This window comes from Haemaphysalis longicornis, unplaced genomic scaffold (assembly GCF_048455015.1).
Source record: "Haemaphysalis longicornis isolate Haplotype H1 unplaced genomic scaffold, Haemaphysalis longicornis Haplotype H1 scaffold_6, whole genome shotgun sequence".
Taxonomy (NCBI): Eukaryota; Metazoa; Arthropoda; class Arachnida; order Ixodida; family Ixodidae; genus Haemaphysalis; species Haemaphysalis longicornis.
This window is the reverse complement of record NW_027526407.1, coordinates 119,195,641-119,217,040: the sequence shown is the minus strand read 5'-3', so window position 1 is coordinate 119,217,040 and position 21,400 is coordinate 119,195,641. Positions and strand designations below refer to the sequence as shown.

The 21,400-nt window shown below is 43.7% G+C and overlaps 1 protein-coding gene and 1 non-coding gene across 2 annotated transcripts; one reads left to right on the top strand and one right to left on the bottom strand.

Annotated features, from left to right (window-relative positions):
• The first annotated feature begins 299 nt into the window (after positions 1-299).
• Positions 300-372, top strand: Trnas-gcu (transfer RNA serine (anticodon GCU)). Its single transcript has one exon. It is a non-coding gene; the product is annotated as a tRNA-Ser (tRNA).
• A 14,251-nt stretch (positions 373-14,623) lies between these two features.
• LOC144143221 (uncharacterized) lies at positions 14,624-15,574 on the bottom strand. The gene has a single exon (XM_077675007.1). The coding sequence runs from the start codon at positions 15,572-15,574 to the stop codon at positions 14,624-14,626; it is 951 nt and encodes a 316-aa protein (XP_077531133.1).
• Positions 15,575-21,400: the final 5,826 nt, after the last annotated feature.

The following is a 21,400-nucleotide window of genomic DNA, read 5'->3' as shown; positions in this document are numbered from 1 at the left end:
TACTTGCTTGCCAGGTATTAGTGACCAGTTACTGCTCCCCTTTTACATAAACATCAGCCTTCCAAAACGCACAAAATAAAAAAAAACGATTTGGGAATACAGAACAGCCAACTTCGATGCTATCAATACTGAATTGTCCGAATTTCGTGGCGTCTTCCTCACCGATTTTAACGACCGTTCTGTTCAGACGAAGTAGGATATATTCGATGACGAAGTTTATCACCTCACGACAAAGCATACCCAAACCTACACGACTGCTAGTAGCGCACAATCACCATGGTATAAGGTCAATACAACCCGCCGCGGTGGCCCAGTGGCTAAGGCGTTGCGCTGCTGAGCCCGAGGTCCCGGGTTCGATTCCCGGCTGCGGCGGCCGCTTTTCTGATGGAAGCGAAAAGCAAAAACGCCCGTGTGTACGAGATTTCGGCGCACGTTAAAGATCCCCAGGTGGTCAAAATTAATCCGGAGCCCCCCACTACGGCGCGCCTCATCGCCTGCGTTTCGTCGGCGCGTTAAACCCTACAATCAATCAATCAATCAATAAGGTCAATACAAAGTGCATCTCTAACAAGAAAAAAAGGTCTTTATTAATCAGCGACGTTTTCACCAACAACGTCACGATGGTCCGCTCATGAAACCACATCTAGTGATTATGTGAGAGCCCTCAGGCCCCCCAAAGATAACTTCGTTCAACGTGCTGCCATCCATATAAAAACCAAAAGTAAAAAAAATTCTGGCCTGTTATTAATCCCCCGAAAGAAAATCCCTTCTTATTGCAAGACTCGCTCGGTGACGCAGTTTTTATAAATCAATGTGCGACCACCCTTAACGACACATTTGCAGCAATTTTCGGCGCTGACATTTTGATTGTAATTGGGCTAACGCTCTACTTTGTTTGTTTTTCCTCTTAACGATGTACCAGGTCTTTTCAATGTAAACCATTCCCCTCTTTATTGCAATTTGGCCTTGAGCGTGCAAATAAAATATGTTTAATAAATAAATAAATAAATAAATAAATAAATAAACAAATAAATAAAAATAAAAAATGAATAAATAAATAAATAAATAAATAAATAAATAAATAAATAAATAAATAAATAAATAAATAAATAAATAAATAAATAAATAAAAAGAAATACATAAATAAATAAATAAATAACTGAAAAATAAATGAATGATTGCCTACAATGTGAATCAGCACCCCCTAAACTCTACTGTGAAGGGCCTCTATAAAACAATACTGTCTTCATCACCGTTAACTTCATGAATTAAACTTTCGCCACTCCGGAATCAATTCTTATAATTTGTTTTCTTTGTATTGAGTTTTCTGGAGCCCTGAAGAGAGTTTCTAGACTTTTTGGTACACGCAACTTTACCAGCTTCATCGGAGTTTCCATCTTGTCCAACTTCGCTTTGGTGGTAGAATGTGTTGCTCGGCTCTTTAGCAGTGCATATTTTGCGGATTTGATGCGATTTCTGAAACATTTCTATTGCAGCAGCCGTTCCCAGATATATACCTTCCCAAATTTCCCTGCAGCTGTCACTATTCGCGTGCTAAAGATGCATCAATGAATGCTCACTTTCTGAGTTCTTTCATATCCAGCAGCTTCACTAAAACTTTATAAACATTTCATCGAGTTTTCGGCTTTCATATGGTTTTACATCTTCGTGAACAACCTATCTGCTTCCGCATTTAGGAATTTATAGGACCCCTTATTGGCTTTTGTTTGCACGTCGGCCATATTTAGCTTACATGGTTTTCTCGCTCGATAATTATTTCAGGTATATTAGTGGTATATAGATTTGTAGTAGTTTTCGTTGCTTCTCTGTGCTATGTTGGCGTTTTTTGTATTTCGTATCGCTTCATTATGGTCCATGTTCGAACCCCCTCTGGTATTGTTCTTTCGTTTTTATAAGTGTTGTTGTGTAATACCTCCATTTTTACTATTACAAACTCCGCAATTTTCTCGTAAGCCGAACTGTCGGTTTCATACTTGTTTATCTCGCCAACCAAAATAACAGAGACAGCATTAAATAGTAGCATGTTTGTTTCAATTTGTCCAGCTGCAGATAAATATGAACTTGCTTGGGTTAGATTTCCATTGTGATATATAATCCGTTTGATGTCGCTTGCTAAACTCTCTGGTCCCTCTTCGCTTAAATTCTTCGTTACCTGGAAAGTCTCCGATTCGGGTGTCAAAAATACTCTAGTTAATTTTTCAATATTTGTACCGGTTTCTCGAGGCATCTGAACATTAGGCTTCATTTTGTGTCAACTAATAACATACACTTTTTTTGTCTTGCTCTAGCACAAGAGAGCCACCTCGATCACTTTTTCATCGAAATGTTTTACGTCAGTGTTCATATACTCGATCAAAAGGGCTTCAGCTTGACTTTCATTCGTTAAATATCTGTGCTCAGAAAATTATATTTCTTTGTTCTCTTCCAATATTACGCTGCATGTCCACAACTGGCAACTGCTGTCCACGAACTTGTTCACCGCTGTTGTCGCTTTAACCTTACCTGCCCCTTACAGCTTTCCTTATACTCTACAACCCTGTTTATCGTTTATTTAGCACGTCAGCTCCACCTTAAACCACTCTCACTGTTCAGTTACTCTTTCACTATCATGTCCTTACGACAGCTGGGGCTGCTGAAAGGAGTGGTTGAGTTTCGAGTATACAGTAATGATTTAGTTCTGTTCTTCGAATATGCTTTAGCCTTACACCACGTAACACGCTTTCGGCGGCCTTTTATTATGTATAGAACCTCTGAAATACATTAAGTTTATTGGCCGCTTTTTGCTTGTAATATACTCTGCAGCCGTAGATTTTAAAGCAAAGCTTTCTACCTCTACCCCTCAAGGGTTCTTTCGCGACCGTTGGTGTCACCAGAAAACTCCAGCGAACAAATAAAAGACTTTGCTGGCCCCGCCGGGAATCGAACCTGGAACTAATAGACTAACAAAGCGAGAGCCCGTTGTCTTACCCATATAGCTACAAGCCCACGCGAAGACGGAGAAGACAAGTGGTGCACTCATCAAGCACATCTACGGGTTTACCCCCTGCGTTCTGGCTGAATGCCTCGTGAAAGCATCACGCGACCACTCACGCCCGTCTAGCGTCCCTGTGCACACGTTGCTCATATGCTAAGAGTTACAACAATTAAAGGAAGGTCACACCAATGCACGGCATCTCACTTCTAGTACGCCAATGTGCTAAAGCCGGTGGCCTCCAGTGTTCACGTACAAAATCACAGCTTCTTGTCGTCCGCACTCACGCCAAATGAAGGAATACATTCAAATACTCCTTGAGGGCCAGGCCATCACTCCAAGCCCCAGCATCACGATCCTCGGCCTACATCTCGAGGCTAACACCAAGAATTACGTCTCCTTGCATTGCCTCAAAAACAGCATAATTCAAATCATACACATGATCAGGCGACTTGCAACAAAGAAGCGAGGCCTAAAAGAATTCGGTACCTTTCGATTAATTGAAGCTTTTGTCCTCTCGAGAGTCACGTCAACCTCCTGTCTCCTTCTCTTCAAGGAAGACATCGAGATCCTTTATATAATGATTTTAAATGCGGTCGAGCAGGCCATTGGGCTTCTCATTAGTGCATCCACACAGAGGCTGCTTAGCACGGGGTCCATAACACGGTGGAAGAGCTGATAGAAGGCCATCTTTCTAACCAGAAGGTCCGACTCAGAACTTCGGTGGATAACAGCATGCTTCACCAGATTGGCTGGGCAGCACAGAATGTCACTCCGCTTGACGTACTCCCAGACTCTTGGCGACTAAAACTAAAGATGCTCCTTTTGCTTAGAAATATGAACCCCTTACATGACGAGGGTCACCGAAAAGTACGGGCTCAAGCGCTAAACACCACCCTCGATGGGGATCATGCAGTGATCTACACAGACGCCTCTAAACATCGAGGGCAGCAATACGCCATCATCGTGGCTACCTCCAGAACAAACTTCCTTGCGTGTACCTCGTTTAGGACCCAAGAAATGACGGCAGCAGAACAGGCAGTCATCACTTTGGCTCTCACTCAACCAGGGGTTCGGAGGGTAGTCACCGATTCCAAGCAAGCCTACTGGAATTAGATGTCGGGTTGATGTGTCCTGACCTGCACTGCGCGTGCTAAAAAACCACTTCCTAAACGGTTCCATTCAGCTCATCTGGACCCCCCCCTCCCCTCACGCTTCAATGGAGGGCAACAAATACGCCCACCCAACAAGCCTGAGCTTTTACCTCCCGTGCTATGGAGCTTCACGAGGACAGTTACCCTCTTTTCACCTTCATGGAGATAACCCAGGATTATCGCCTTCTGAGACAGACTGTGCCTTCGCCTTACCCTGACCTTTCCAGAGAACAACAAACCACCCTACGGCTCATACAATCCGGGCTCTTTTGCACAGCCTACGCGTCTTCACTTAATGAATCCGAATAGCTACGACGCTGAATCAAAATTTTGCTCAGAAGTACGAGCACTCCGCCCCGTAATCGGGGTGTGCGACTTTAGCCCTGAGCACCTTCCTCTCGTTCCGTCAACTACCCAACAAGAGCAATGGGAGATGCTGCTGTCCAGGGTCTCTCTACCTACCAAGCTTCAGCGGACAGGCCGCACGGACTTCATATGGGCCCCAAAGAAGAAGGAATCACTCCTCATTGCTGCACTCTGGGCTCTTCAGAAAGCTGAACAGAAGTATTTCTTCGTCCTCCTCCTCCTTCTCTGCCGCAAATCTCGGAGAAGTCAGATCGTCTAACACCGGGTTGGAGCTTACTTTAGTTTTATAAAAAAAGTTTCCACTCTTGTGCTACACCAATACAACTCAACCAGACACCGTTCATGCATCATGCATTGATTTAACCTTTCCGAGAAAATCTCTTTGAAGTAATAAATGGTGTGGTTAAGTGAATTTCACTTCTATCTGGTTTTACTATTTTTAGAGCGATGTGAGTGAATTTAAGTGACGTCGCATGGGTAATTGTTATGGGTGCCGTTTACAGCTTTGCTTTCCAACCACATTCACGGGGTGGATTGGCGCGATTTTTTTGACTCGCTAAACTGTTGGCGGTACTGTTTCTACTTGAGTCGGCATTCGCTATGTTGTCATCTCTCACTTTACATTCTGAAATAACTTTTATGTCGGGTAAACTCCAGCGCTGAATATGAGGAAGGCGCTGCTGTTTTTTTGCCGCCTAGCACCCCTTTCTTATCCATCAGAGCCTCCAAAATAGCTGCCCCTGCTCCTACTTAAAGCTGTGCTGGGTGGTTTTCGGTTAAACTGAAGTGACTTTTATCCCGCTGAAACGCTTTCCTGCATATAATGGCGCTCATTAACCGGTTCAGCTTCACGACTTCAAACACATGTTCTATTCTGGGTATCACAACCTTGCTGTTAGATGGGCTAACTGCATCCTGGTATTGTGCGCTCTCCTTCATTACCTTCAGAACGATGCAGACGGCATCACGACGTATCTGCCCATCGCCGGCAAGTCATTTAGTCACATCGAGGTCTCTGGTCCAAGCTATCTGTCCTGCCTCTTCATAGGATCTTTAGGTTCCAAAGCCATCATCACAACGTTTCAACCTGCACTCAACCTAGGAAACTGTTATTTCCCTTTTGCCACTGCAGTATCCGTCTTCTTACAAATTAGGCAACCAACCACGGCAAACTCCGATGCCTACCCCACAAGCAGGGGTAATCCACATGCCTTTTCTATATATACATATTGTAGCTACCACTAGAACTCGCCAAACGTAAAACGGCACAGGAGACATTATAAGCAGGCAATAGTATTATCTGGTTCAAGCGAGAGTCCAACGAAAACATCCAATATGCCATAACGATGGGCACAGGCCTAGTGAGCACGCCCGTAAATGCTTGTGCACTCATCAATGCACCACCAAGAGCTTTCAAAACATAGTCAGCAGCACAACCGCTGCCGAAACCCTACATACAGGCTCCCACGCGAGGGATTCCAGCATTTACTTGTCCGATTCGTGGCCATTACATGAACAAACACCTACCCAACAAAGTTTGGTGGAAGGATACGACACCCCCGTAAGGCGAAATTTGTGCGCAGCGCGAACGGCACTGTTCTCGGTCTAGGCACATAGCAGCTGTAGTTAAGGAAGTCATGCATGATCATCGAACGCGATGGTGTGGGCGCTACTCTTCTGTTATCTCCAATGCGCCGGCGCTGCCGAGCATGTTGTTGGAAATCGTGTTTGGAAATCCTAGTGGAGGATTTGGGATTAATTATGACAACCTGAGGATGTTTAACGTGCGCTGAAATCTCGTACATAAGCCGTTTTTTTTTTGTTTTCGCCTCCATCAGAACAGCGGCCGCCGCGACCGGGAATCTAAACGCGTCCTTCTGCTCGGTAGCAAAACACCTTTGCCACTGAGCCACCACGGCGGGTGGAAATCGTGGTTGTACCTCCCGCGAAATATCACGTGGATGGGATGTGCCACGCAATGAGGAGGGTGGGTGAAAACCCTATAGACCGCTGCAAAATATAACTCCGGTGAAAACAGAAAGTGTGAGAGTGTATAACACCGATCATCAGGCTGTTCTGAAGGTCGTCATTAAGTAAAATATAAAAAAACGTGTAACAAGTAAACTGCAGTGTGTGATTAACGCAAGCGGGTCGTAGTCGGTAGGTGGCATATACAGATTCTCTTCCCAACCACCTCCAAAGAATGGATCGTCTTGCAATCTTTTTCACCGGCAGAATCGTTTATGCGTCTAATTACTTTTGGCTGCACAAATATACGAGAAATGGGTAGATAAAGCAATCGCGACGACGTGCAGGCAAAAACGACACCAATCACTACAAAAATATGCACGAGCCAGAAGAAGTGGCACGTGTCTGCCACATTTTGCATCAAGATGCACGAAGGGATAGTGTTACTTTGTGGCAGAGACGACGTTGGAGAACAATTTTTTGGGATTCACTGTGAAAGTTTTCGAAGCACTGTGCGTAGAAGGGAAGAAGACTAGGCGCAGTGTATTGATCACCATGGCACAGGAAATAGAGATGCCATCTCTGCTTTCGTGTCCTTAGATGTAGGCGCACCATATTGCCCGGCAGGTTGGGTCGATGCCGGACTGAACCTACTTGTTTTGAGCTAAAAAAAAGACAGAGAACGAAGAAATACATTTGTTTATAAGAAATAGTGGGGATTCCGGGAAGGGTGCAACAAGATGACAGGGAGCTGATTGGTTAAACCTGTAGCCCACGGCTCCATGTGCACCAGCTCTTTGTCTTGTCTCTCTTTAAGCTTATGCGTATCTTAAAGCACCCAGATGGTCAAAACTGCTTCTCATACTTCATTTAGTGGATTTGGTAATGTTTATTTGTTCCCTCCAAGGCTTACCCTTGGATGTGGCCATATAGTGGGAAAGAGTGCGTCTGTTTTTCTGCTTTTGGCACAGCTTAAAAGCAATGTCTGATGTGTACCACCAGATGTTTTCGCCTATGTAGTAAATTTAAGTGCTCGCTTAGAATTAGTGGGGTCGGCGATGCTTACTCGTTCAGGCACCGCCATTTCAATGGGACGTACCCTGCTCCTAAGCGTTGCAGGAGGACGCGTTTTCTATAGCTATCGGTAGAAGGGGGGAGGAGTGGCAGATGCTAGTAGCAGTGGTCGGAAGAAGCAATATATGTGAGTTTGTGGCTTCATGTTCAATTGCCGTGTTTGCGCCCCAAACCCTTTTCTGGATTTTTGTGTAACCGTTGGAATTTCCTTTCTTGTGGTTGAGCAAATAATTTTGTCTGTCAAGCAATTGGCAATATTCCAGCAGCAGTCTACGTAAATTTTGAGGGTATTTATGGTGTTGACGCTTCTACTCGGCAATTCCGTAATGGACTTTGAAAAGATCATGGCTCTAGATAGGCATCTACCGTTCCGTATGTACAAGGTTGATACAGTCACAGGTACTGCCATGATAGTCATCTAATCATGCTGCCTCCTACCACAACGTCTCCTTATACTCTGTTTTTTGCGGTTTGGGAACATTTCGCAAAGGAATTTTATTCGGCATTCTTCGCAAGTCTTTGTGTAAATTTTGGTCAATACTTTTATGGGGAGTCGCTGGATTCGTTAGGGCCCAGCATGGTGCACACCAGTTTATTCTTCAGACCATGCCTGTCATTCATACGGTGGTGCCCCCAATTATGTCTTTCCCAGCAGTTCTTTTGCTAGACTTTCGCTCCGACCATTTCTTCAAAGTTGTTATAAATGCCCACTTTGAGGTACTTTCTGGTGACCGCGAAATTACGTAGCTTGTGGGGCTCGTAAAAATGCTGTTCTGGTGGTTTTGTTCTGTTTCATCGATGTGAGTAAGTTTATGGTGCCTCAGGCGGTGCGATATCACACTCATGTTAAGTGCCTAAATGAGTGTTGCTTGTTTTTGTAAACCACCTTGTTCCCCTCATCAAGAATTTATGAGTGAAGGCTAGTTGCTTAAAGCATTTCTGCTTTTTCTCTGATTGTGAGGTCGAAGCCGCTACTTCTCCCTGGAGTCGTGCCTGGGAATTGTCTTGATAATGGTTTTTTATGGCTCAAATCTAGCGAAGCAAGGAGAGCCGAGTATAATTAAAGGGGTATAAATGTGGCTACTACAATCTAGCTGCAATGGTATAAGTGACTGAATTGCAGGGCTATGAAGATACCTAATATACAGGGCCAGTTCCGGGTGATTCATACTATAAATGGAGGTGTAAGCAGTTCATCGCTTTCAAAAGCGTAAAAAAATGCTTTACAGAATACATTGGACCGTCTCCTGGCAGCATAATGGTGTATTATAAAGTGTTATCTGTGGAGTTCACAGAAGTGTTTGTGTGGTGTTGTGCAGAGTGACTTGCTTTGAATTAGGATGCCAAGTAAGAATAAGCATCTTCGAAGCTGATACATGGGAGTGTCGGAGGTACAGTGTGCAGACGGGAGTGTGTGACATGAGCTTGGCCTATCTGGAACCCATCTAACACAACTTTTCTTTGTGGTTTTGGTGTGCGAGCTCGTTGTGTATCATTTCAAGTGGTAATTCATACGAGCTAATTTGTTATCTCTCTGTTAGGACCAATGTGCTCGCGAAGTTTCCCGAAGTTATTTTCAGAAAGTTTTTCGAATGTGTGGCTTCAGGTCAGTGTATGGCAGAGTTGTTAGTTACACCCTGTTTACATGTGCAGCAGCAGCGCCCATTTCTTTATCCAACTCATTTCCGGCAATCGAGAGTCACCTCGTACCCAGAATACAGTCATTATCGACAGTTTAGGAATATGCTGACGTAATGGATCTAATAACACTGTCAATGATGTGGTTTCTGCATAATAGCGAGGGCGATGCTAAGAAAATTCTTGTGAATAATTAACTTGGGAATGTTGTATTCAGCAGTATGGCTTACAATAGAAAACATCCAGCATGCCTCGAGTGTAAAAACGCGCTTTTATACATTTGCAGTCCTTTGAACATAAAAATTGGGTCTATGCACATCACATTACACAATAGAAGCACATTTAGAGGCTTGAGTGTAAAATTGTTTACACTGGTATTTCTCCCAAAAAAGAAGGAAGTGCTAAACCCAGCACTTTTTGTACCTTTTTGTAAACTTGAGCAACATACAAGCGACACGACACGCTGGGAAGGGGCCATGATGCTTTAAAATCAGGTAAAGATGATGTGATTGTATCTGAAACGAACACACTGTAAATATTCCCTTATTCTCGCAGTCTCTGTGACAGTTAACCTGTAGTAGATTTATTGGGGTGAATAAAAACGTAAAATATGTTTTGGTGGGCCTGTTTTGTAAGTTTTATGATATAGCCGGGAACGGGACAATCAAACCTTTATTGGCATTTGTTACGTGATAGAGAATTTGAACCAGACAGAGTTAAATTGTGAAGTTCTATGTGTAGCTCAGTTTTAGAAAGTTTAGGAATATTTAGCTTTCACCTTAAATTCGTTTAGCTGCCTCTTATTAAAACAAAGTTTCAGCAACTCTGTTTTACCCATTTTTTAGAACGTGTAAACGATATTTATTCAAGTAGTCGACAAAAATTACTGCCTTCACAAAAGAAATGTAACTCTGGTCTATTTGAACGACAACATGTTCTTCAGGTTCTTAGCTAGTCGAAAAGCCGTAGTTACATGCAAACATAAAATATAAGCAAATATATAATAATAAATAATGCCCCCTTTGCATTTCAATTTTCAGTTTTACAACGAACAAAACATCACTGTTTGGACGTATATGATAACCCCGGACGTAGATTCTACCATCTCCTGTGAGATGGATGAAGTTACGGCAGACCTTGACGCAGAATCTGACTACGATTATACTATCACAAGACACACCGCAAGAAAGGATGGCCGGTGAGATCAACCGCGGGTACACGTTGCCTATCTTCTTCGGTAAAAGCATATATGTCGCTTTAGTGCATAAACGGGCCAACTGCTCGTGTTTAGTAGTCGACGTAGCCATTTTCCGACTGATGTCTTTGCAGGAATTACAGAAAGTACAAAGGTTACCTGACTGAGCTGCGGGAGCCAATTTTTATGAAGGACTATCATGTCGTATTGGCTCTCACTCAAGGTAAGCAGAATGAGAAGTCGCACCGAAAATTGCTGGGCATGTTTCCACACTTGTTAATGCGAAGTTACTCACTACAGTGCTGTCACATAGACATTTTTGTTACCGCGCAGTTCTGTCTTTTCCGCGTGCTTCTCGAACTGCAGGTTCTTATTTATTCAAAATACCTTACAGGGCCGGGGGGCATTGGGTAAGGGGGGCAAAAACAGCAGATAGACAAAAAATAACAAGAGAAATTATACAAAAACTAGATATATAATACAGCAACACGTCAGTGAAACAAGAAAAAAAGAACATGATAACAGCTAGCAAGAGTGGCAAGACAATAAGAACAAGCAATAATAACATCTAGTGTGGTAGCCGCAACCGCCAAAAAAATAGAAAGAAAAAGGAAAACATCATGGTGCTAACAGAAAGGATTGCCAGCGTTCCTGTTTGGTGGTTTCACATGTAAAAATGCTTGTGCAGCTGATGACGGAATGTTTCTGGGTTAGTCAGCGATACGATATTATCAGGCAGATCGTTCCACAACCGGATGGCACGTGGGAGAGCAGATGAATTGAAAGAGTTTGTGGTGCCGTAGATTCTGGTGAAGCTGCGTTGATTAAATAATCTGCGTGATGTGGAAAGAGGGGTTACAGTGGATAATGGGGAGGGTCTGGGACGATTAATGTATTTGTGGAAAATGCATAGAAGCGCGATTTGCCGTCGGATATGCAATGGTTCTAGTGAAAGATTATGTTTTATTTTTGTTATGCTTGAACTGAAGTCATATGATTTGGATATAAACCGGGCTGCGCGATTTTGTACGGCTTCTAGTTTGTCAACTAAATAATTTTGATAGGGGGACCAAACTGAGGACGTGAATTCTAGTTGTGGTAATACAAATGTTTTATAGGCTAGTTGACGAATGTTAGACGGAGAAGCATGCAAATTTCGGCGTAAGTATCCTAATGATCGTGAGGCTTTAGCACATATGGCGTTAATGTGGGTGGACCATGAAAGATTTGCCGTTAGGAGCACGCCTAGGTATTTATATGTTAGTGCCTCAGAAACTAAATGGTTGTTCAGGAAATACGAAAAGTTAGAGTTATTGTGTTTTCGGCTAAAGGATATTTTCTGGCATTTAGTTAAGTTTAAAGACATTTGCCATGTGTTACACCAATCGCAGATAAGGTTTAGGTCTTTTTGAAGCGTTACGTGGTCAGTGGGGTCATTTATTTTCCGGTAAATTATGCAGTCGTCAGCAAAAAGGCGCATGCAAGATGTGACGCGTGAAGGCAAATCATTAATAAATATTAAGAAGAGTAGGGGACCGAGAACGCTGCCTTGAGGCACACCCGAAGTGACTGGGGACAGCGGCGACGTATAATCATTTACTACTGTGAACTGTTCCCGCATAAAAAGAAAGTTACGAAGCCAAGATAATGTTAAAGAATCTAGTCGAAGGGCGGACAATTTAGCGATTAAACGACAATGGGCGACACGATCAAAAGCTTTAGAAAAATCAAGAAAAATACAGTCAGTTTGCAAGTTATTGTCCATGTTATTGTGCAAGTCAGTGGTAAATTCAAATAACTGCGTGTCACAAGAAAACCCTTTTCTGAAGCCGTGCTGGTTATCAAAGAAAAAGTTATTGGTTTCGAGGTGAGAGTAAATGTTAGAAGCGATAATATGTTCAAGCAATTTGCAACATATGCACGTTAGTGAAATAGGACGGTAGTTGTCGGGTGAATTTTTATTCCCAGATTTATGTATTGGCACAATTTTAGCCGTTTTCCAGTCGCTCGGCAACTGTCCGGATGATAAGGACTGCAAGAAGATGTGGTACAAAATCTTACTTGAAATAGACTTGGTATTTTTTAGTATTTTCGAATTAATATTATCAACTCCTGCGGAGGTAGATAGTTTAAGGTTATTTATAAGACATTCAATTCCTTCGGCAGTTATGGAAATTGGTTGCATGTATGGACAGTCTAGGTCATCAAAACAAGGAACGCTGGAATAATCTTCTCTAGTGAATACTGATGAAAAAAATGTGTTAAATACTATGGGGCAGTCACTTTCAGGAATGGGAATGTGCTCATCATCGTGTAATACAATCTTGTTAGTATCGCGCGGGGGGGATATTTCTTGCCAAAATTTTCTGGGGTTAGTTTTTAGGATAGAAGGTAGGTCATTTGAGAAGTATTTATTTTTAGCAGTAGATATGGCCAACGAGTAATTTTGCAGACACTCTTTGTACTTCTGCCAGGCCTCCTTGGTACCCGAGCCTCGGGCGCTTTTGTATAAGCGTTTCTTCTTGTTTCTTTGTGCATGAAGAGATCTACTGAACCATGGGTTAGCTCTATCATTTGAGATGGATATGAGTGGCACGTATTTGTTAACCAAAGTAGATATTTTATTTCGAAAAAGCGACCAGTTAGTATCAATCGAGCGACTTTCAAAGGAGGGCATTAGTTCTGTAGTATAGAATATCTCCAGCTCTTTGTTCATTTCATTGTAATTCGCCTTGTTATAGTCGTAAATTTTTTTTACATTGAATCCGGGAGGTGGTAATAGTAAGTTAAGTGTTATAATGAGCATGTTATGATCACTGAAACCATCTCTATTCAAGACAGAGTCAACGCTTTCAGGAGCACTTGTAAATACTAAATCTAAAATGTGGGATCCTCGGGTGGGTTCATTAACTACTTGGAAGAGATTGAAATCTAAAGTAATATTGATTAGTTCTAAAGAATCGCGACAGGACGATGATAGATGAACCCAGTCAATGTCCGGGAAATTGAAATCGCCCAAGAGATACGTTTCATCGGCAGCACATAACTGGGTAGCCGTAGCCACACTCGTGCGCAAGTCATTGAGAAAGGAAAACGGAGAATTAGGAGGGCGGTAGCAAACACCTATTAGTATTTTAGTGGCACCCATTAAACAAGCAACCCATATGATTTCGACGGCAGAGTCAAACGACACAAGGTATGAAGAAATGGTTTTCTTAACCGCTAGCAAAACGCCACCACCTCTTTTGTTAGTCCTATCATTACGATATATGTTATATGTTTTGTTATCAGGGAGAATTTCGCTATCATTTATGTCAGGATTCAGCCACGTCTCTGTTAGGGCAAGGATGTCGGCATTAGTATCGTCTAAGAAGGAACAGACTTGGTTACGTTTATGCAGTAGGCTCCGAATATTGGTAAAAGCAATTGATAGTGACGAACCTGAGCGAGGTGACAGAGGCCGATTAGCAACTTGAGGGCGCGTGGCCCCTTCTAGCTATCTTTTACATAGGACGACGGTGTCTGTTTCATTGTCGTAGAAGTACGTTTTTTTATCAATGTGCAGTTTGTCAACAGTCAGCTTGAAAGGTTTGTCTAAATCTCGGGCAAACGATACTAATTTCCTTCTAGCTAACCGAGTAGAAAAGGAAAAGTCTTCACCGATAGCGAAATCTGTGTTTTTTAGTTTGTGAGCTGCACCCAGTATGTTATTCTTGTCTTTGAATGAGGTGAATTTCGCAATTATTGGCCGGTTTTTTTCTGTCGTGAACTTGCCTAATCTATGTACACGTTCGAATTGAGCGCACGTTGTAGGAATTTGAAGCTTTTGAGAACAAAAAGTGGTTATTTTTTTCTCAGAGGCCGCCCAATCTTCTTTTTCGTCATCCTCAATTCCAAAAAACATCAAGTTAGACCTTCGCATGCGATTCTCAGCATCGTCACACCTAGATGTTATCGTTTGAAGCTGGGTAGCGATAGTTTTTAAAGCATTGTCACTTGGAGGGGCAGCGGTAGCACTTGACGAAGAAGCGTTTGGTCCGAGCGCAGCAATTTGCGTTGTTAGTGCCTTAATTTCGTTTCTTGTAACCTCCTGGTTATCCTTGACGATCTTTAGGTCAGCGAGTACAGCCCCAAGCCCAGTTTCCAGCTTGCGTATTGCTGCTAACGCGGAATCAAAAGCCTCTGCCTCCGCTTTGCTCATCGGACCGGGGTTGGCTTCCACGTCCCCCGATAGCATCAAGAGCATATTTGACAGAACAGATGGCAAATGATACAAAAAAAAGTTACATGCTTTTTCACATCAAACAACTCTGGTGGGCACGACACCGCTAACAAACAACGATTGCTACTCTTTACGCAAGCAGCAGAGTTCCGGTAACTAACCTGGAATAACAGCACGGGTGAGCGAACCATCGTCGAAACGGTGTCGTGCCCAAGGTGGATGGCCGCTGAGTGCTCCTTATATTCCGCTCCTCCGGTGACGACAGCAGCGGTGACGTATCCCCGTTGCCAGACGCAAGACACAGCTGCATCCAACGTTGGCGGCGGGAGCTGGGATGCATTCCAGGGCCGAAATTGGTGACCGGGAGCGGCGAGCTCCGATCCATGCGGCCAAGGACGGGAGGTCCATAGCAGAAAGGCCTGGAATAACAGCACGGGTGAGCGAACCATCGTCGAAACGGTGTCGTGCCCAAGGTGGATGGCCGCTGAGTGCTCCTTATATTCCGCTCCTCCGGTGACGACAGCAGCGGTGACGTATCCCCGTTGCCAGACGCAAGACACAGCTGCATCCAACGTTGGCGGCGGGAGCTGGGATGCATTCCAGGGCCGAAATTGGTGACCGGGAGCGGCGAGCTCCGATCCATGCGGCCAAGGACGGGAGGTCCATAGCAGAAAGGCCTGGAATAACAGCACGGGTGAGCGAACCATCGTCGAAACGGTGTCGTGCCCAAGGTGGATGGCCGCTGAGTGCTCCTTATATTCCGCTCCTCCGGTGACGACAGCAGCGGTGACGTATCCCCGTTGCCAGACGCAAGACACAGCTGCATCCAACGTTGGCGGCGGGAGCTGGGATGCATTCCAGGGCCGAAATTGGTGACCGGGAGCGGCGAGCTCCGATCCATGCGGCCAAGGACGGGAGGTCCATAGCAGAAAGGCCTGGAATAACAGCACGGGTGAGCGAACCATCGTCGAAACGGTGTCGTGCCCCAATGCAATGCAATGATCCTTAAAACTTTGCTTTTCTCTACTAACCAGTAACAGCCGCATAAATATCATATTCGGTATAAGTTTTGAACCGGAAATAATGGCATACGCTATACACAGAATATCTCACGTCCTCAACTTTTTTTATATAACTAGCTTAATAGCTACAGCAGGCTGTTCTCGATCAGCCAGGTACTAAAACCACTGGTCAGTGAGGTATCCCTTGCTGTTCTGCATCTCCAAAACAGATTGCGCGATCGTAAGTTGCAAGTGGACATGCTGGTTTAACTCAAAGAAAGCATAACCACTTCGTTCTTGTGGCCGTGTCACCTAGAAATGCAGTGTGAATGGGAATATTACTGCAGCTTGTAATTTTTAATTTGCACGTTGAGTTGGTATTTCAGTGTTACGCGAATGACACCGTTGTGAAGACTTTGCGGGTAATTTTTTGCACGAAGTTCAAGCCGTTAACTCCTTCCTCAAACACAGAAAAACTGTACACGAGGATCGATAAAAGTAGTTCTGGGTTCACCAATGAAGCTTGAAACGTTTTTCTGAAACAACGTATTAAGGTCCTTTGCATAAAACTTTGTCTATAGACTGGGAATGTCTAATTTTATTTGTGGCGTGTGCTGTGGTTAGCTGAGCTTTATTTGTGCCCTGAATGTGAGCTTTAAACGACCGAGCTGAACGTAAGCTGAGAATCTTAGTTTTCTTTTGGCAAGCTAACCCCTAAATTGTCCATTTTTTCGTAGCTACACACTTGAACATGGCGATAGCTTAGCCTTCCAATGGCCAAACGTCAGAGAATATCATCAGTGAACCAGCACATCAGCATACGCGTTCAGCACCGCGAGTATAAAAATCGAATCCTACAAGCGCTGGCGTGCGTGACAATGGCATCGGTGGGGAATTTCTCTCACTCTTTCGCTATTTTTCATCTGGCGCTCTGTGCCGAACCCAAGCACGTATGAAAGGAGGCCTGCTCGGGAAGTACACATCATCGCAGATACCTAAGAGCAGAACTAGGATGGTTCGACAATGCTAGGAAGTCTTTTAGGGACACAAGCAGCACTCCCTCACCAAAAAACGGATCTGGCCACACTGGCATAGTCATTGGCCACATCCTCCCATGACTTAACGAACTGAAATCTCGGCCCTCAGTCCCCAGAAGCTGTGCAGTACCTGTGAACGGCGATTGTGACCACAGCGATACAGCAGAAGGTGCTAAGAATCTCTTTGTCCGGACAGACCGCCATTGGAAGCTGCGCCTGGCAACGTTCAACGCACGCAGTCTGTCAACAAGCGAAGCTTAACTATACTATTAGAGGAGCTAACTGTCATTATGCGGGATAAAATTGCGTTACACGAAGTCCCAAAGACAAGAGAAGGGTTTATCGAGATGACTATCTGGAATATCCTCTGTTTCCAAGGACCCCAAGAGAACAAAAAACACGGGGTGGGATATTTCATTTACAGAGATATACCAGAAAGCATGGAGGAGTTTCTCAGCCTTACAGAGACAGGCCCGGCTGTTGTGATCAAGCTAAACAAGCGATGCAGGTTTAAAATAGTGCACCAACAGCCAGCTGTGATGATGATGCCGTGGGTATTTCCACGACGACGTCGAATCAGCAATAAAAACGGCACCAAGGTAGTTCACGACTTTGATGAGAAAGGTCGGTAAGAACCGACTAGGAGGAAGGTCAGTAGGAAACATCGAAATAGACTATTACCACAAGGGAGGAGATACACTGTTGGGATTTTCAGACAGTGAAACTCTGAGGGTAATGAAAACTTTCCTCTACATACAAAATAATACTATATGGACATGGAAATGTCCCAGCGGTATGGCGAGAAACAAAATTGACCTCATGTTTACTGACAACCCGGATATCGTAAAAGACGTAGGGTTGCTAAGTAAGATTGGGAGCAGCGATCACAAGATGGTTACCTGTAAAGTTAGGCTTAATCCTAACAAAAAAGAACGCAACTTTTCAAATCTAAGAAACCCCGCAAGCAATCAGTTAGAGCTAGATCGTGGTAGTTAAAAAAAATTCTTAAAAATAAATTCTCGTATTTCAACAAACACAACGACGTCAGTGTAGGCGCTGTAAATGACAACCTTATATCGGCACTCAGTAAATTAACCGAAGCTGTGGGAGAAGCAACATTGAGAGAACAAACTAAAAATTAAGAAAAAGACGGATGTAATTGCCAATTATAGGAACATGACAGCTTCAAGTACGGTGAATGAATTATGTTAGCCAAGTGGTCAAAACAAAATAACAGACATAAAACCAAAGACATTCATACACATAACAAGTCAGTGATCGAGTAAATGCGGCCAACTAGGGTAAGCGTGAAAGAAATTAAGAAAAAGCTACCCATTGGCAAAGACAACATTTGCGCGGTAATTCAGGTTGCAGATAGGGTAACTAAGGTTGCAGGGCTTTTCTACACCAGGCTGTAGGCTGGCGACGTTAGACCAAAGGAAACTACTGAGAAAACAAGCTCAAGTAGTGATGTCCCACAGGTAAGTATAGATGAGGTTGGAAATGCCCTAAAAGGAATGATAATAAAAAAAAATCTTCAGGAGACGACAGCATACCCTTGAATGTTTTGAAGTATGAAGCAGATATTGCACCTAAAAAGCTTGGTCTACTACTTTTGTTATGCTTAAGACTCAAAGAGCGCCCATAGCCAGAAAAAATTCCAACAATATTTTGATTCATAAGAAAGGAGACCAAAGGACGTCAAAATTTACATCCCCATCACTCTACTCTCAGTTGTTTACTATGTGCTTGAGAAATTTATAGGTTGCCGCATATGTGACCGACGGGATTCTTATAAACCCGGAGAGGAAGCGTGGCTTAGGCAGGCGTACTCAACCTTCTATCAGATTTATGTCGTCAACGCAGTTACAGAAATTCCGCAGAATACACTAAACCTCTTTAAATGGCATTTAAAGATTACGAGAAAGATTTTACGCACAAAACAACAGGTAATAGAGAAAACCTACATAGGACTTCTAGAAAGAACATATAAGGGATGCACAGGCACGATTATACTCCGCATGAAGAGCGATATACAGTTGAACCCAGCTTTTACGTTCCTCAGTGCTGTGTTTTCTTAGCTGATACGTTGTTTTTATCGAGTCCTGGCACTGCTCACATGCAGTTCCATGTATTAGAATCCTCACGGTTACGTCATGGCCGAAAGTATGTTCCCGGATCATTCGTCGAAATCTGACACACCGAACACTCCCAGGCACCATGCGCGGACCGCCATTTTCACATTTGACGAGACGTTGCCAGGTTTGGCTATGGGAGTGACTGCATGAAGCCGTATGCTGGTGCCATTTGGTACCACTAGATGTTATTTTATGCCATCACCATCATCACAGCGCATAAAAAGAATGATTCACTTCGGAATGCCGTAACTGCGCGTTTGCCAAAGTACCACCGCAAGAACAGCACACACTCTCGTCGATACCGTGTGCTTCAAGCTTTGATAACATCGTTTATCTTGGAACCGCAAGCTTTGTCGTTGCTTGTTAGCTTCGCAAAAACAGAACGCGCTTTACCTTCAGAAAACGCTTGTCGCACTAAATGCAGTAGATAAGCAGCCAGCGCGGAAAATAGTTGACATTTATGGGGACCTCGCATTGCCACGCGTAGTGTTTTCAAGCGATCGCAAAGAGCGGCAGTCATATAGTCTCATGTTTTCTAAGATTTGAAAGCAAAAGTTGCCTAGATACATGCTTGCAAATCAAAGCTACACTGTTTTCGTTCATTTTCGAAGGTTTCCTTGCGGCTGCGTTTTTCTGTCGTTTCTGTTTTCTATTCCCGGTCCGGAGAAAAACGCATGAACGGGGTTCCACTAATTCCGAAAGAATGTCTCCAAAACTAATTATAGCATGTCTGGATGGCGCACTCAGAGAGCTTGACTTGGGCATTCTTGAGCCGTTTGAGGTTCGCGAAAAACATAAACGTGCTGAGTCAGACGGTAGACCACATGGAAACAATGATAAAATGACTGCAATGAGAAATCATGGCCATGGAGCTTCTTCTTATTCCTCCTCCTTCTACCTCGTCATCAGCATCATTAACTTATCTACGCCCACTGAAGGGCAAAGGCATCTCCCATTATTGTACAATTATCCCGGTCCTGTGCTAACTGCAACCAATTTATCCTTGCAAATATCTTGATCTCATCTGCCCATCTAAGTTTGTGTCCCCCCTGCAAAGCTTGCCTTCCCTAGGGATCCACTCGGTTATCCTTAACGTTACCCTTAATACTCCTAATGACGTTAACGGTGGAGTAGAGGTAGAGCATCCGCCTCACGTGCAGAAGGACTGTGGTTCAATCCCGGTGCCGGGCAATTCCCACCGGATTTAAAAAAAAAAAGGTCCGCGTATTCATGGAATTGCCGAATGAGGCTTGTGGTGAGGTGTCACACCGGAGACCATTGACGGTAACGCACTGCCTCACCAGAGCAGGATTGGCCGCCCAGGTGTAGTAATGGCCACCACATGCCATGAATACGCCAATTACTTGTCCTGATTACTTTCCATTTACCCATATCTCTTGAAATAATAATAAATTTAAATTAGGTAGGAGTAACCACGCCAAGAACGCAATTTTCAGCTTAGGAAACGAAACTATATCTAGAATAACAGAATATAACTACCACGGACAGATGGTTAGTGCTTCCCCCAATGACGAGAGAGAAATGCGGCTCAGAATAGGTATGGCAGTGCATACTTCCGGTGATGACATACGGAGCTTAACCTTCGTGCCTTACTAAACAACCAGAAAACAAACTTATATCCGCTCAACAGATCATGTAACTAATAATGTTGGAATGCCAAACTGGAGTTGACGATATGATATTTCAAATAGCGAAAAAAAGTGCGTTGCGCTGCCCATTTATTGAGACGAAGCGACAACCAGTGAAAAATCGGGTAATAGAGTGGACACCAAGATCTGGATCTAAAGGAAGGGAAAGGCTTTCACATTATGCAGGCATTAAATACAGAATTTCGGGGTAAATTGTGGACTCCATTAGTGCAGGACATTTGCGGTTGAAGTCAGTCGGGGAGGCTTCGTCCTGCAGTGGACCTGAACTGGCTGCAGCTGATGACGATGAATGTGTTGATGACGGTGGCCGTGGTGATGAAATCCGTGCTCCTTGGTTCGTTTCAAACTTTTGCAGATAATTTGCGCTTTACTCAAACAGACCTTTCGGTGAAATCTTTGCCCACAACGGTTTTGCAACATAGGCGTGTTTCTGATGCAATTAAAACACTTTACGCAATTTGCAGTTCTGGAATATTGGAAATACATTTGTGCTTGCTCAATCACAACGTAAGAGGCTTGCACACCTTTTTATGTATTGAATTCATGTTTTTTTTTTACAGCAGGGCATGGAAGCGTTACCGAAAGAGAAGATGAAGCTGTAATCACAGAAAACGGGAGAGGTGAGTTTCAGTGCTTCAGTTTGATGCAAAACGTATGGCGGACGCAAACAATTTAGCGCTTAAAAGGAAACCGGTATTTTATACTTGCCCTTGTCATTAAAAGATGCTACCAAACTTATACGTCTAACGTTCAGAAGTATTATAATGCGCCGCCTTTACCTCCTTGGAAACTGTGCCCTAGGCGTGCGTCATTAAGTCATGTCATTACATGTGCAGTGATGGGCAGCGTAGAATATTTGAACTCCTCGTCCCACTTCTCATGAGCAGCGAGACGATATGCTCTGCTGACCTGGTAAAAGATGTCGGCGCAAACACATTCCTACAT

Bases quoted from the DNA above. Each gene is read 5' to 3' on its own strand.
- LOC144143221 (XM_077675007.1), bottom strand. From the start codon at position 15,574: ATGGTTCGCTCACCCGTGCTGTTATTCCAGGCCTTTCTGCTATGGACC.